This window comes from Chlamydotis macqueenii, chromosome 15 (genome assembly GCF_036417535.1).
Source record: "Chlamydotis macqueenii isolate bChlMac1 chromosome 15, bChlMac1.mat, whole genome shotgun sequence".
Taxonomy (NCBI): Eukaryota; Metazoa; Chordata; class Aves; order Otidiformes; family Otididae; genus Chlamydotis; species Chlamydotis macqueenii.
Genome location: NC_141570.1, coordinates 3382940 through 3398496, shown reverse-complemented (window position 1 = coordinate 3398496; position 15557 = coordinate 3382940). Strand labels below are relative to the sequence as shown.

At 43.1% G+C, this 15557-nt stretch overlaps 1 protein-coding gene across 2 annotated transcripts; it reads right to left on the bottom strand.

Annotated features, from left to right (window-relative positions):
* Positions 1-3723: 3723 nt before the first annotated feature.
* Positions 3724-15068, bottom strand: COPS3 (COP9 signalosome subunit 3). Of its 2 annotated transcripts, XM_086759415.1 has the most exons (12): positions 14941-15068; positions 12370-12499; positions 10517-10629; positions 10369-10418; positions 9925-10017; positions 9048-9227; positions 7749-7889; positions 6408-6581; positions 5438-5524; positions 4982-5095; positions 4306-4386; positions 3724-4060 (listed from the first exon to the last, which is right to left on the bottom strand). In XM_086759415.1, the coding sequence occupies exons 1-12, from the start codon at positions 14993-14995 to the stop codon at positions 4007-4009; spliced, it is 1272 nt and encodes a 423-aa protein (XP_086615541.1). In that variant the 5' UTR covers positions 14996-15068; the 3' UTR covers positions 3724-4006. The 2 variants fall into 2 exon arrangements, with proteins under 2 accessions (XP_086615541.1, XP_086615542.1); XM_086759416.1 differs by lacking the exons at positions 12370-12499; positions 14941-15068 and having other exon boundaries at positions 9925-10085; positions 10517-10606.
* Positions 15069-15557: the final 489 nt, after the last annotated feature.

The following is a 15557-nucleotide window of genomic DNA, read 5'->3' as shown; positions in this document are numbered from 1 at the left end:
CGGGGAGGGGCGCGGCCCGGCGGTTCCCGGGCGGTGGCGGGGTCGTGGCGCGGTGGCTGCCGCAGGCCGCCTCTCTCCGTTAAACTACTCCAGTGTCGCTTTAGGCTACCGAGTTTTATTAGAGATTGTTCATTTCCAGAAAAATAGGATGGAAAGATAAACCAAATTCCATGTGAAGCATTATCCTTTCAGGCTTCAAAGCACTGCATTCCCCCCACTCCTTTTACATTGAGCCAACCCTTACAGAGTTTTAAACACTCAAGCCTGAAAAAAAAGTAAGTCTTCCACAAGATGAGAGCATGGATCCTTTGGCTGAGTAAAACTTGAACTTAAATCCCGAGAAAGAGGAGCTGTCACTGACACCACTACACTCAATGCCTCTGCATCCACGCAGCCGTGCACGGACGAAGAATTCTGTCTCTGGAGAGAACAATACTCGGCGAGACGGATGGTTATTGTAACACAGAGACCAGGTACGAACAGAAGTGTTTGATCCAAGGTCCACCTAATGCTGCAGCCCATCCTGGACAAGGACCAGTGGCAGCACTTCCCAAGGAAGACGCGCTGTTTGCGCGGAAAGAACTACCGTTTCTACTCCAGAGAGTTCCGGAGAGCCCCGAGAAGCCACGAGCAGAGCTCGAACAACTCCCGAGCAGAGCGCACCGCCACACGCAGCAGACACCTGGCAGCCTGCCGCCACTCAGCCGGAATCACACAGCCTGAGAAGCAACCAGAACAAAAGACCTCCCCCCACAAAAAAAAACAAACTAAGAAAAAGCCAAATACAAAAAAACCTATCATCTCATTTAAGACAAACTAAGAAGAACAACTGGTTTGTTATCTTTATTTTCCAATAGTACATTTAAACAACTTCTCAGGACTAACCTCCTCAGCCGGTTTGGCCATGCAGAAGACATTTCCTATGTTACACAGACCGCCTGTGACAACACATACAACGGGTCGCGGTTGTGCCGTGGGACAGAGCAGGGAAGTTGTACAGGCGGAGGCAGCTGGAGTTAGGCAGTGCTACCGGCGTGTTAGCAGAGGTCGCGGACGGGGGCTCCGGAGTGGCACAAAAATAGGAGGGGTGGTTCTACACAATCAGCTCCTAACCGTTTCTTTTTAGAAACATTTCAGTACCTGCTAAGCATAGCTGGAGACCCCCCCTGTGGCTGAGAAGCGTAGTTGCAAGTCTAATGCTACCTTCAGAACCGCATTTTGTCTCTTTGCTAATTCAGATGCAGGAAAATACGAGTTAAGATATCAAAGCATGCACTCAGTATTTCACATCTTGTGGTGGCCATGCACGACGGGAAGAACTAGCCACAGGACCTCTCAGAGCCTAAGTCAGAGGAGCATAGCACGCAGTGTTCTTAATTTGATCAAAAGTCCTTCCCTGCAATAAATACAAATTAAAACCAGAAAGCTCGAGTGTTCCCAAAGCATCTCAGCTGACCACAGCCCATGCAGTTAGTTCCAAGACTTGAAGGAGGTACTTCATTAAAAATCTGACTTAATTCCAACAGTATCTCAAGAGACGCAGACGCCAGACCGTATGTATTTATCAAACTATTACTTAAAAGCCCTTCCCTGAAGCACTTTCACTGAATGCTTTATCTCTACTCATTCCACAGGTGGAACCTGATCTGGAATTTTCAGCAGCAGTCCAGAGTTTAGCAGCACAACTATGTACGTCAGAAAAGGAACCTCAGCAGTTCTTTAAAAGCACGGCCCTCTTAAAAATCAGATGAAGAAAAATAGTGTAATGACGCTATTATACAACTATTTCTACCATCCTTTTGACGTGTAGAGTGGGCTTATTTTACCTACTTTAGGGGAAGAAGAAAAGGCGGCTGCTATTTGCCAGTTGCATATACTAGTTTGCTTGTAATTCCACAGATGGAAAGCCATCCTGCAGCTCTCAGCAGGTAACTCCGTGCTCACTAACAGGAACTAGAGGTATGAAAGCTCAGCCACTGCGAAGTGGACATTTCTGGTTCTTCTCCAACTTCATGACGGCACCCTGCACACATTCTCCCCCTGGCAAGCAAGCCCTTGGCGACGAAAGGCAAGCCATCCACGTTTTTGTACGTGTGGCAGCTCGGGGTTAGTCATTTGCAGTACTTTGTGACTGCCACGCATGGTTGTAAACGCTCTGACAACCCAGCTTTGTGCCCGAGCCCACTGCATTACTAATTTAAGTCTTTCACAGTACCAGAGCAGGAAATTGCATAAGCTTGTTCAGCATTGAAACCACTGCAGGATTAACTAGGAAAAAACCTTTTAAAATCATAAAAGTCTTTAACTGCAAGACTGGTAAGGCAAGTTATGAAAAAAACCCAAGATTTTGCTTTAAGATGAGGTGTAACGGTTGCCTTCAAACATGCAAGCCTCTGTGGTAGGAAGCACAAGCACTCACCGGTGAGCTACCAACGCTGTGGACCTATGCTGCGTTCAATACTGACCTGCTGTTTTATACTTTTTAAAAGTGTCGTTCACCACCTAGAGAACATCCTGGGGGCATTTCTCTTCTCTTCGAAAGCATACCACCATCACAGAGGCTCTGCTAGAATTAAGACACCAATTTCAAGTGAAAACCCCAACAGTCCGTATCAGCACTGGAAGCACAACTGGAGTAGTTTCAGCCACGGGTGACCTCCATGCATACAAGCTCCACGCAGCAAGAGCCGGAAATGCTTAGCTCCCACTTAGGCTCCTGGAAAAAAGCTGGCAGGTTAGCAGTAGTAAGCAGCTCCTAGTCAGGCATTTAAGTAGGAAGCACTGGCTGCTGAGCTTCTCGCATTCTGACTTGATGACAGGTTTATTTACACCTCACAGCAGGAGATTTGCACTGACACAAAGTCTTTCAAAGGTGTTTGAACAGTGAGAATCTTCAGATACATGAGAGCTACAGGAAATTAAAGAGCCCAGTGACTTAAGGGATGGAGCGCTTAAAAACTTTGTTGCTGGATTCTTTATGTTTAAAATACTGAATTAAAAACCAGATAGCATTCCAGCATGTTATCCCCAAATAAAATCCTGCATTTTGAGAGCTGTATAGAATTCTGTTTGTGTTCCATGTAGAATTATTTTCTTTAGAAACAAAGATCTATAGCATCACCTTCACTTAAACTGATTTCCACCACAGGAAAGTATTAGCCTCTTGAATACCTTCGTGCCAATTGTATAGGAATAAAAATTTAAATTTCTTTCATTGTAAACAACCTCATATCTAGAATCCTCCAGAACACGAGGGTCTTCCAAATATCATTTTGTTTAGGTCTAACAAGTTTGATCTAAGAGCAAATGTTATTAGGAGATACTTTGTGCCAGAAACTTAAAATCGTATATAGCTGTCATGTATGGATTCCCTACAGTGATGTCTGCTTTTCCGCAAAACTGCCTTACAAGAATTTGTTAACGTGCTCGTCCTTTTGGGAAGAACACAGTTCTGAATTCATCAGTTAACAGCTAGCAGCCGGCTACACTGGGCATATGCAAATCATAATGCAGAGAGAGAATTTCCTCAGAACTCCACCCCTCTCCACCCACCACACATATGATAAATGTGCACTTTGAGCCAACTTTAAACACAGCGTAATGAGCCAGGAATTATCTTGTAAGTGAACCAACACTAGTTTGTGTTCTTCCCTGAATAACACTGCTTTTTTTTTCAGAAGAGAAAAAAATGACTGCTACAGAAACACAGCAACATTCAAACCCTTTAAAACAAAAGGTAGATTATTTAATGCATTAACGATGTTAATCTGAAGATAAATAAATCCACAACAGACTTAAGTTTCTTTTGAGATTTCCTTTTTCTTTGCAGAGAATATTTCTGGTATTATACAGTACTGAGAGGGTGTTCTTTTACTTTCTTAATGTCCAGGTGAAAAGCAAAGCTCAGTTCTCTCTGCTCTCTTCGTGGAACTCCTCAATGTCCTACTCCAGGCGTGATTCTTTCATAAGCTTTTACTTGAAAGCGGAGTGGTGAGCAACATGAATTTCAGGAATAACTGGATGGTTTGGTCCCTGAGTCATCTTCTTGAGAGCCCATACTCTGGAAGGGAGAGAGTTTTATTTCTTTTCAGTAATTGGTCTGAAGGTTTACTTTTGAGACAGACAGCTCTTTGAAGTTAACAGGGAGGGAAATAAAGTGCATATGAAATAACATGCACTTCCTTTTTGTTTCAAAGCATGATGTTTATGCACGTATTATTATTAATAATAAAATTAATTATTAACACTGACATTCAGTGCAACACATACTGCACTGAATCTCTTACAAGGCATTAAAACAATTACCTTCTGCACAAACTGAGGGTTCACAGTGATCTCTTGATCCATGGCTTTCAGTCGTTCATCAAGCTCTATACATTTCAGCATCTTAAAAATATATATTTTTGATTACTTTGTCCCGCTTGTACATGGTCTTCAAGATATTTCATGGCTGTGCTACGCAGAACCAATAACTTTTGCCATCATGAAAGCTCCATGTCAAAACGTTCTCATCCCTCATCTCCCAAACAAAAGTGTCAGACCATTTTTTTTTTTAATTCCCTCGTTTTCATCCATGTCTTCCTAACAATCTTTTTTAAAGGCCACTGATAGACAGTCCCATGGGGGCCAACCACCTCAGCCTACAACCTGCAGGCTATCGACAGCCAGTGGAAGTGACCCTTGAAGTCTAAAACTCTAGAAACAATCTTTCTAACCCATTCAATTGAAGGAACTTCCCATCACCAACATCAAGCAGACAGTCTACTGAAACACGTCAAGCTGTACAGAAGATGCAACTGGGAACGCATTGACGATAAATGATTATCAACCCAAAACCTTTAAATGATTCCTCAGTCTCAGTAATGAGTCCTCAATCTCTACATGGAAGTTACCTACACTGGCTTCTCCCAGCAGCTCTCTGATTACAGACCGAGGTCCCCGAGTGAGAATTCCAAGAGCGGTTAATATCTTAAAGATTTACCTCCTGATCAATGTTATGAAGCATAGCTGGATTGTTATATTTTTCAGGATTATCATGGAAACAGACCATACCATCCTTCTGATTAATACTTGCAAAGATTTCACCATCTTCTATCTGAAATGAGAGATGGTTTAACGTAAGGTAACACTAAGAACAGAATTTCAGGTAACTACAACACACGGACTCCTTGTGGAATCATCTTTAACTTGTCTGCTTTTTATTTCCTAACAGCCTCCCAAAGACAAATGATGCATGCCTTGTCTTGGGCAGAGAATATCCTTTAAGATTTTTTGAGAACACTCTAAACACCAGAGCAGACTGACAGTATTTCCTTCACTCCAGAAAAGAACCATTCTTCAGCCACTCAGAACATGCACTGCCAATGCAAACACTTAGAGAGTCTTAAATTGGACCAGTTTTTAAATTAGGACAGCTTAGCCAAGTAACAAGTGTTACCATGTGGAGGACGTATTTTTCTGCTTCTTGGGGCCCCGACAACTGCACTCGACTTGCCATATCTTGTAATGACAATGTTAAAAATGTCTGAAATTCAGAAAGTATTAAATGGTTAAAACAAGACACTAAAAACCTTCCCTGTCAATCCTTCATGGCCTACGCAATCTTCCTTTGAAGTCTGATGGGAAGAAACAAGCGGATCACACAGTTTTTACCTATAAAAGCACCATGAGAGCGGAGTCAGTTCTTCCTCCAAAGATACCAATCTGTTACGCTGCGCATGTATGCAGACCAAACTAACGGAGTCATTGCTCCAGGCCTGCCATTCCTTTTTACCCCAGACACAGTCCTGACCATGTCCAACCTCTTCCCTCACCTTTTTATACAAATAAGGTGACTGCCCATCCCTTGAACTTCCTTCAAGAAATGCAGGTACTGCATCACTTCTGAGGTTAGTTCTACTGTAACAAACACCATTTGAGCTTGCAAGAAAAGAGCTTTCCCCTGATCATCTTTAAGAATTCATCTGATCTCTCAGCTGAAGGAGCACATCACTCCACTGCTTCTGGTTTTCCTTTTACTTCAGACACTTCAAAATCTGTCCCATTCACTCACTCTTCTCTAATGAAGTAGCCTGTAAAGTTCAGGTTTCCTATTTTTCAAATAGAGATTAAGGTCATTGGGTAGCAGTGCTCGCACTTTTCATTATGTAGGAAAATCTCGTGGGAAAACCCCTCGGACAGACACGTTGAACGACCTTTTAAATAATGCAGAAGTAGCCAACTGAGTTGGTTTTCTGTATAAAGCATTTCAGTCTCATTTGTCTGAGACACACAAATCCCAGTTTTAGTCATTCCTCCATTACATTTCTACATTATCATTTTGCTCTGAATTTAATACATTTCAGAGATACACTCTTTGAGAAAAACTAATCACAATTTCTCAGCAAAACAAAACCGCTACAACTTACCTTGGTTAGCCTCTGAATATTCTTTTTGTAGAGCGACGACAAGCACTGCTTAACCAGCCCCATATTGTTATCCCTCGTGAATGTTTCACTGTGTTTGTTCACCAGATTTCGAAGCTCCGAGGGTTTATTCGTTGAATAAACTTGCGCTAATTCATGGTAAGCATTGCTAAGGGGCTGCAATTAGAAAAATGAGAACCCTTCTTAAAGAACGTGGTGTTCAACCAGCCTCACAATACCTATTCGCTACTTCAACATTAGAAGCCATGCAGGCATAAAAGTCAATTTAAGTGGCTCAAGCATCTCTCATAAAAAGAAACCATGATGCTCAGACATGGCTTTACGCCAATGACAGATCCTCATACGCTAAATGTGTATTGCTGCAATGTAAGATTTAGTAAATATCATTTGAGGACCTCTGTATGACAGTTCTAGTTATGGCACTGCAAGAAAAAGTCCATCAGCTGACCAGCACATGAAGAAAGCTCAATTCAAGGCAAGGGGCATGTTGACTCGTCACTGCTCATCCACCGTATTTGTTCTGCCCCCTAAGACGCTGTCGTCCCAGACCTCGCTGCACCACAGCACGCACAGCAGAGAATCAGAGGGTCAAGACTAGCTCACCTAAATTATTTAAAATGGCAACTGTTTGAGCTTGCTTATTAGGATCTGAAGTTAGAAGATGACTTTTGGAAATCTTGAAAAGTTTGGTCACAAATCAACAAACTCAGTGTTAAATAAGAACTACCTAACTTTTAAAAGTGTGTCATTTACCTAGGATCAGAACCCTCTCGCTAGCAGTTTTGTCTTCCAGCCTACACCTCCTAATCAGAACGCTTATGGCTCCAAACTTGCAGCTTTTTCAGAAGCTTTTATTCTTTATAAAGCCAGAGGTTTGGAATAAACTATTTAGCATTTCATACTTCAACTAGATGAAGTTACGGGTTGCATGTTTTTACAAGGACACTGCATATCGAAAGCCAAGTGAAATCTTAGTCTTGTTTGAGCCCTAACGTAAAATGCTATCAAGAGATGTGCAGTATTCCTGAAAAGAATATTGGTAAGTACTATTCAACCCTGAAGTTCTTCCAAATTTCAGTTTAAAAACCTTTATTGCCAGCATGAACAATATAGTTTGTTTGTAATAGGTGTAGACATTGCCAGACAGTCTGCTAGTGCACACTAGAAAGGAAGCAAGAGATTGTACTCCGGCACATTGTGTATTATTTCCCATGATCTGCGATGTTACAGTACCATCACATGAGGGTAGGGGGAAAAAAAAAAAAAAACATTTACAAATCCAGATTTGTTGCTCTATTATTTAGCTGTATTCACAAGACTTACCTTAATGAATCTACCAACTATCTGGGAAGTGTATTTTGGTAGCTGCTGAACTTTGCCAAGTAGTATCAAAGAAACTAGAATATACTTTTTATAGGATTCCAACATAATATGACTGACTGCCATGGCTGGAGTAGTTATTGCCTAAGCAAGAAAGAAATGGAATAGAAATTTAGTATACTTGCTGATAGATCCTGGTAACTACTGCATTTATCTAAAATCTCAGTTTAAAGCTGCATGCAGGAAGGACACAATGTCATATGAAATTCACTTTTGAGCATTAAAGCTTAACTAACTTCTGTCAAAATTAATTATACAAAAATGTCCTAAGTAAATTATATATAAGCCACTCAAAATGTATCATGTTACAGTGATGCCTGCCTAAAAATAACCCTGTTAAGATCAAATCAAAACAACTTTCCTTGGTATGGGAACATGGATTTACACAGATCCTTACAGATGTTTCATAAAGCTATTACATCATCAGATCTCATGTTTAAGTATGCTAAAAGAGGTCGGCAGAATTTTAGTTTATTATGATACTGCTAGCTACTCAAGAGCTCACCTTTGTTTACAGAAAATAAAAATGCAGCAAGTTTATTTTGCACATTTGACACCATTTCACCCCATAGACACGTGAAGTTTTCCCAATTTTGCGATCTTCTCTTCTTTCACAGAGAAAGTAAAAGCAGCAAACATTGTAATAGCCTTGAAGAAGTGTACGTCCCCTCATAAATTAGCAAAGGTCTTAGCAAAACCACTGAACTATTTTTTCTTTAAGAACACACAGTTCTGAATGTCAGCCTGTGAACTGTTTCTATGCGAGCAGTAATGAGCAGGCATTTGAAAAATATTTATAGTGAGATAAATTTAACATCAACCTTTGAGTTGCATAGTTTAATGGTGCAATAGTTACTTGGCGGTAAAAGACCTTCTTAAAGGAAAACGCCTCTGAAGACAGTTTGCTTGTTACTTCACTTTACAGACTAAAGATTACCACTCAGGCTGTACTTTTCATAAAAGAGCTAGTAAGCGAGCACTAACCCAAATCAGTTTTTATGTATTACTGCGATGCACACGCGCTAAACCAAAACAGCAGTGTAAATCTGTTAGTAGAATTATATCCGTAAGGTTAAGAATGAAAATAATTGGAGGCTGCTTGTACTTCATATTAGGTTCATGGCTTTTATCGCTATCCTTGGCGGCAATTCAAAGACGGTATGTTCTCTCACCGCTATTATACATGCTACTTTTGTCTTTCAACTGATCACACTTTAGACTTACCATTTTAATAAAAGTTACCTGTTCATAAAAGTAGAGTGCTCTTTCAAAGTTCTTTAGCCCAGTGTATATCATCCCACCATAGTAGTAGTAACATAAAAAGTGCTTCGCATCATATGCCCCATTCTCTTTACAAATATCCATCATGTCCACATCTAGATACGGGAGGGCAGGTTTAAAGCATTTTGCTAACAAACAGAGCTACAAGAAAATAAATCAGGTTTTCATGAATTAGCCATTTTCATTCAAATTTCCATGAGGAAGAAGTTGAAACTAAATTAATCTAGTTCTAGTTAATAAATCTCACTACTCCAAGGGTGAAAAACCAGTGCACGTCACTAGTGCTCTAACACATATTACTCATTGTTTCATATTTGGAAAACCCTTAGCACGGATTGTGAGCTGTTATAAATTCTCTGAATCGTAAAGAAATTAGACTCAGACAAAGCTGCTTGAAACTCCAGGCCTTCTAGACTACAGTGCTGGCAGCACTAAACGTGGCACTAAACATTCCTGTCCGACCCTAAATCCCAGGAGCCAAGAATGAGACAGAAGTGCAAATCCAGGCCAAAGAGACCGAGACAAATATGCCTTTTGTCAAACTTGAGCAAACGGTATCTGGATATTACACATATACCACCTAAGACAAGCTGTGCGTGACTTTCAGCCCAGAGAGAAGGGATGTCAAAGGACTTTGGGAAGTCATCAACAAAAGCAAAGCTCGGGGGACATGGGCTGAACATTTAAAATTAATAGAAGGGGATTTTATTTCAGTGTATGATATTATTTATTACTGGGAAAAACAGTTAAAAGCCATTTTTACATTGCAATACGTGAACATGGTATTAGGTATTTTGTAAGCTTTTCCTCTCATAAAAAGCCCTTATGCTCCCCTTACCTGGCAGAGATCTGCGTGTATTGAGGTCAGCTGGTTTGTGTTCATCTGCATCTTGTCTATGGCTTGTCTGAGAATGCTAATTCCTCGCAGGGGCTGTCAGAAATTACATCTCTTTCAGATAATTTCTCATAGATGGCAGCACATTGGATCTTATGTTGACACTTACAAATGAAAAATAACACTAATTGACAGGTTCCATTAAGTAATAGTTAACTTGAGGTTCTCCCCTCCAAATTATCTTCCTTACGTTTTTCTTAAGGAAATCTTAAAATCGTGGTTTAGGTTCGTTTCCTCTCAGTAAACTTAACAAGGACGGAGCTGCACAAAAATACTCCACGTGAAGTTAGTGGCAAATCTTTATGAAGCCAATAAGAGAGCGGTAACATCCCCGTTAAGAGGCTGGCTATGTAGGTAGCTTATTCGTACTAGATGATACTTGCTCACCTGTTTTCTCTCCACAAGGGCATTTGTTAACTGGTGGCACAGGCCAGCAACTAAATACAGGAAAAAGCAAAACAAAACAACACAGTGAAAATTCAGTAATACCAAACTATCAAAAAATATATAAAATCTGAAAGTAAGCTTAACTTACAAGTGTCTGTTGCGTATCTAATGTGTTCCCCATTACAAGTGCTGATAAAAAGCTGCACCTGTGAGAATAACGTTTCGAAGTCAGGGATGCTGGGCATAGAAAACTTCACAAACCTAAAGCAGAAACAAACAAACAAAAAAGGTTTAGCACTTAACATTTGGAGATTAATAAAAAAGCTTTGTCTTCATTGCTAAGTCTCTGCAAGAGATGCACATAGATGCTTGCAAGCAAATCCGAAGTGTTTATGACAGATAGCAGATGATTTCCCCAGGAGCCGCATATTTGAAAATACACTCTCTGTGCACACCTCCATTCTCAATCTAGTGCAAACTACGATTCAGAACAAGCTATGGCGAACAAAGAAAATTTCATCTGGTACAATGGTTACAATCATAATAGAAACACTAGCTAACGATGCTGAATTTTAATACTTAGCCACACAACTTCTCTGGGCACTTCTGCCTATCCTGCAGCCATCTCCTGTTTGAACGTGCTCAAGATTTCTCAACTATTAAATCATTAGACTTGTATCTCTCGATAGGAGCTCCTTCTCTTCCCTTCCCACCTCTGGCAGTTCCTTAGCACCCTACAGGCTGTAGACCACGTGTGGACACATTGCTGCTTCTGGAAGACGAGCTATGATGATGCTCATCTGAGCGCAATGAAAACTCTCCACCTCTGCACCCTACAAATCTCACAAAAACATCCAGAAAATGTTTCATGCTGTTGGAAGGTACCCAACCCTGCCTGTACTTCACTTGCTATACATTGTAATATGCAGTCCAAACCCACCTAGATCATAACCTGTCCTTCCCTGCAAGGCTTAGGGCTGTCCAGGTTACATCCTGCCACCCCTTCCCTGTCTCTTCAGAGAGTCTTCTACCAGCAGAGGAGTCTCCCCGGCCAGTTTCAGCCAGGAGAGCTTTCCTATACTCTCCACTGATATTGACTCTTCAAATAATACATTTCACATATTATTTCTTTTTTCCTCCACCTGTTTTAATGACTGTTTTCATATACCCCGTGATCCAATTCTTCTGCTAATACTGTACCGATGCCCTGCTTTTTGTAAATTTCATAACGCATTTTTACGAGACACCTGTGAATTGTAATAGTAAATGCATTATCTCTATGCATTACAGTCATTTTGTTTCCAAAGAGCAGTAGAACGGTACTAGAATTCTGATATTTCCTTTAAAAGGGAACTTTAAAATAACAGTGGAACCTGCAGACTCTTCACTTGCGGTTAGGTACAGCTAGAAACAACAGTCTGAGCTTCAGGGTCAGATATCCTTAGCTCACCTCAGCACCACAAGGCAATTCAAGTGTTATCTTAAACTACAGACAGCAGCAAGAGCCTCAGCGCTGTCCAGAGACAAACACCCAAGAACTATGATAAGAACCCATGCTTCACTGGAGGGGAGGAAAAAAAAAAAAAAAAGAAAAAGAAAAAGAAAAAAAAAAGTGTTGCTTCATGCTTACGGTTCAGCGCACTAATACCTTGCCAATCAAGTTCTAAAAGCTAGTTTTATAAGCTAGTTGTATACCTTTTTGCGGAACACACGGGAAAATACTTACAAAGGCATAAACAAGAGAAACAGACACAGCCTTAAGGAAAACAAACCACCAATGTTACCATTTGACAGTAATGGTCTTTATAAGCTCCAGAGGTTTTTTTCTTTTGAAAATACGAATTTGCCTTGGTATTTTTATAAAATGAGTATTACCAAAGGAAACTAAGTACCACTCTAAAAAATGCAGATTGAAAACATTTCTATCGAAAAGAGAAACATCTGGCATGTTGCCTGAAGTTTTAACACTAAGATATTTAATTAAAAGAAAGCAACACTTACAAGACAGCAAGAACGCCTAACGAGTGTTCCTGCACATCCAGGGCGCCAAGCACTGTATCCAGATGGGAAAGATTTTTTGCTAGCAGTTCTCCGCTTTTATTGATCAGTTCACAAAGCTGGGTCATTTGCCCTGAAACACAAAACATGGTTGTCAAACTCTAGTTAGAGAGCACTCGTGCATTCCCGTACTTCATCGCACCTTGCTGCCCCAAACACAAACAGCACATGAAAAGCAGCATCAGCTCACCTCCTTGGAGAGGGGGCTTCAGGGTCTCCTATCAACGCCAAGCACACCTAAGTCAAGTCTCCAAGACTTTGACCAGTGGACTATGATGCAAAATTTTGCCTTGTGTGGATACGGTTAATCTACTTTATTGTGCCTTCTAGGTGTTATGGGGGGGGGGGGGGGTGGAATTAGTTTCCTCCCCTTTCTAAAAAAATAGCAATACCAGAGCCTGTTCCTTGCTGCCTCTCAAGTGCCTTATCCACTTTTCGGGTCTGCTCTTAAGCATTTTTTTGAATTAGACATTAAAATGACAACTAAGTACCAACAATAATGGGATTTTAAAATCTGTCCTTAAATTTGCTCTTTGTCTAATTAGAACTACAATGTTATTCTACTCATTGTGAGCTATGAGCACGGCATGAAAGGCAATATTTTGCATCAGGAAGGTATGGTAAGCCCCAAAAACCTTACAAAGAAGGCAGACTGATTATCATGAACTGCTCTGAAAGTCTTCACCCCCAATTACTCGAATTAAAACTACGCCTTCTGAAGCAGAGCATTGTTTCAATGTTCAATCCTTGCACAGATTAGAGAAAAAAAAAAAAAACAAAACAACAACAAAAAAACACAGAGGTTCTCTCACTCTCACAAAAATCTTCATAAAATGTGGAATAGTGGCTCCATTCATAGAGATTAACACTATTTTTAACTATCTGGCCTTTTTCTTTGAACAATAAAAATCTAAGAAGCTCCAGCAATGAAATGTTAGCTTTGAACTAAAAGAGGGATCAAAAGTTCCACATGTGGAACCAGAGCCCAGGAGCTCCAGTAACCCATCTCCAAACCAGCTCTCTCCAGAGGGAATTACAACTCCAAGCTTAAGAATGGAAAAGAATAGGGCTTGTAAAATGCTCCGTGGTTTGGTAACGGCATTCAAGCACCGCAAACCCATAGTTTTGATGTTCTCCCTGGTAGAGAAATCCACCCATTCTACAGCTATCACCTAGCATTTCCCTAAAAAAACAAAGCAAAAAGCGCCAAAACAAGCTTTTATCCACAAACACACACCGAACAACTTACACAGCCTGAGCAGAAATACTCACACCAGGCTCAACTAAATGTCCATGTCGGTTACCTCCCGTGCAGCCACACGCTGATAACCAAAGACCAACACCATCACCATCTCCCATGCGCCCTCATAACCTCCAGCAGCCGAAATTTACTTTCTCATAGAGAATGTCTATCTGGCTCATCCCTAACGGGAGAGCTTCCATAAAGTCAAGTGTTTTCCCCTTGAACTTTTTGCATCCACAAAACCTTGTCATAAAGAGTTCTCCAGCTAAACTACAAAGAATCACCTTTCATCTGGTTCATACTTGCACTTTGCAATTACAATTTGTCTCTTGTGCCCAATATCCTCGGTAAAAATACTATCCATTTAACAAGTTAAAGTAAATTAAGAGAAGATTTGAGCTCCATCCAGAAGTAACGGCCAGAGACAAAGCCTGGGGCCATAGAGGGAAGCATTGATGTTTGATCACTTCCAGGGAGCAAGCATCCCATGCACAGAAACACTCAGAACACATTTTAGGGAGCACCAACACAGACAGTTCAAGAACTAGGAAACGCTGTGCCCACACACAGGAAAATTACAAGTCTGGCAACGAACCTAAGGAATTCTAACTATGGTCATTAAAACGCTTTCTGAACCCTTGGCTATGGCAACTCTGACGTACGGTCGCAGGCCTCCTATTACACACTGACTCTTCTGTCCATGCTTTACTTCGTCCCCAGGAGCTAACGCTTCTCAAATGTATTTTAAAACACACACGCCGCAACTTATGCGCTCCTCAGTCAGGCGACAGGCTGGGCTATGTAATCCCAGCTAAGGTCCTTGTGATGCCCGCTCCTCCCTCCCGATTTTCAAGGCTCAGATTTTGGCACGACCATCGGTACCGGCTTCCACTCACCCGGGACCTCCAGGTACCGAAAACCATTACCTCGCCGCTGCGGGGAGCGCCGCGAAGGGCACCGCCGCCCCCTCCGAGCCCTGTCAAACCAGCGGCGGCCAAACCCCTCCGCCATCCCTCCGAGGCCGCCTCGGAGGGGAGGGAGCCTTGCATTACAGCCCAGCAAGGGCTCCGCCAGACCCCCGGGGTGGCACAGACGCCGGCCCCGCGCCTGAGGGAGAGGCGTGAGAGGGGGCAGGCCCCGTGCCGCTTCCCCGCCACCAACCGCGAGGGGCCCGGCGGGCTCCACCGGCCGCCTCCCCGCTCCTCAGGCCCCGCTGGTTCCCCACCGCCGCCGCCGGGGCCCGCAGGCGGCTCTCCTCCCTCCACGGTCACCTTGGGCCGAGAGCTGCCGGACGCTGTTGACGAACTGCTCCAGGGCCGACGCCATCTTGGCGGCTGGCGGCGCGGCCGCGCGCGCTGCGGGCGGGGCGAGGAGGGGGCGGGGGCGGGGGGGGGGCGCGGGGGGGGCGGCGCGAGCCGGCCAGCGGGAAGGAGCCACCGCTGCGGCCGCCGCCGCCGCGCTCAACCAATCAGCCGCCGCTGCGGGGAGCCGCGCGACGCCCGCCCGCCGGCGCGTCACTTCCGCCGCTCCGCCGCGTCTCGCGAGAACCGCGGTCTCTATGGTAACCGCCGCCTTCCCACCCCCCCCATCCCCCCTCCGCCCGGAAGTGCGTGAGGGAGGCCCTCTCGGCCGTGACTCAGCAGGGCTGGGGAGGTGGTTTTGGTGACGTCACGATGGCGTCACAGCGCCGCGTCGCCCGAACGGCGGAGCCGCCGCCCCTCGCAGCGCGACGCGGGGCCCTGCTGCCGCCACGCTACGGGGAGATGTCAGTTCTTCTGGGGGGGGGGGGAGCGGGGTGGCTGAACGGGGCAGGTTTTGCCCAGTTCTGTGTAATATCCGCCCCGATATCAGGAAATGATATTCCTTCGCTCAGATTAATTCGGTTTTA

Bases quoted from the DNA above. Each gene is read 5' to 3' on its own strand.
- COPS3 (XM_086759415.1), bottom strand. From the start codon at position 14,995: ATGGCGTCGGCCCTGGAGCAGTTCGTCAACAGCGTCCGGCAGCTCTCG. The intron at 4,387-4,981 runs GTAAATCTTTAA...TATATTTTTAAG, and splicing joins TTCATAACATTGATCAGGAG to ATGCTGAAATGTATAGAGCT. The intron at 4,061-4,305 runs GTAATTGTTTTA...TCTCCCTTCCAG, and splicing joins ACCCTCAGTTTGTGCAGAAG to AGTATGGGCTCTCAAGAAGA.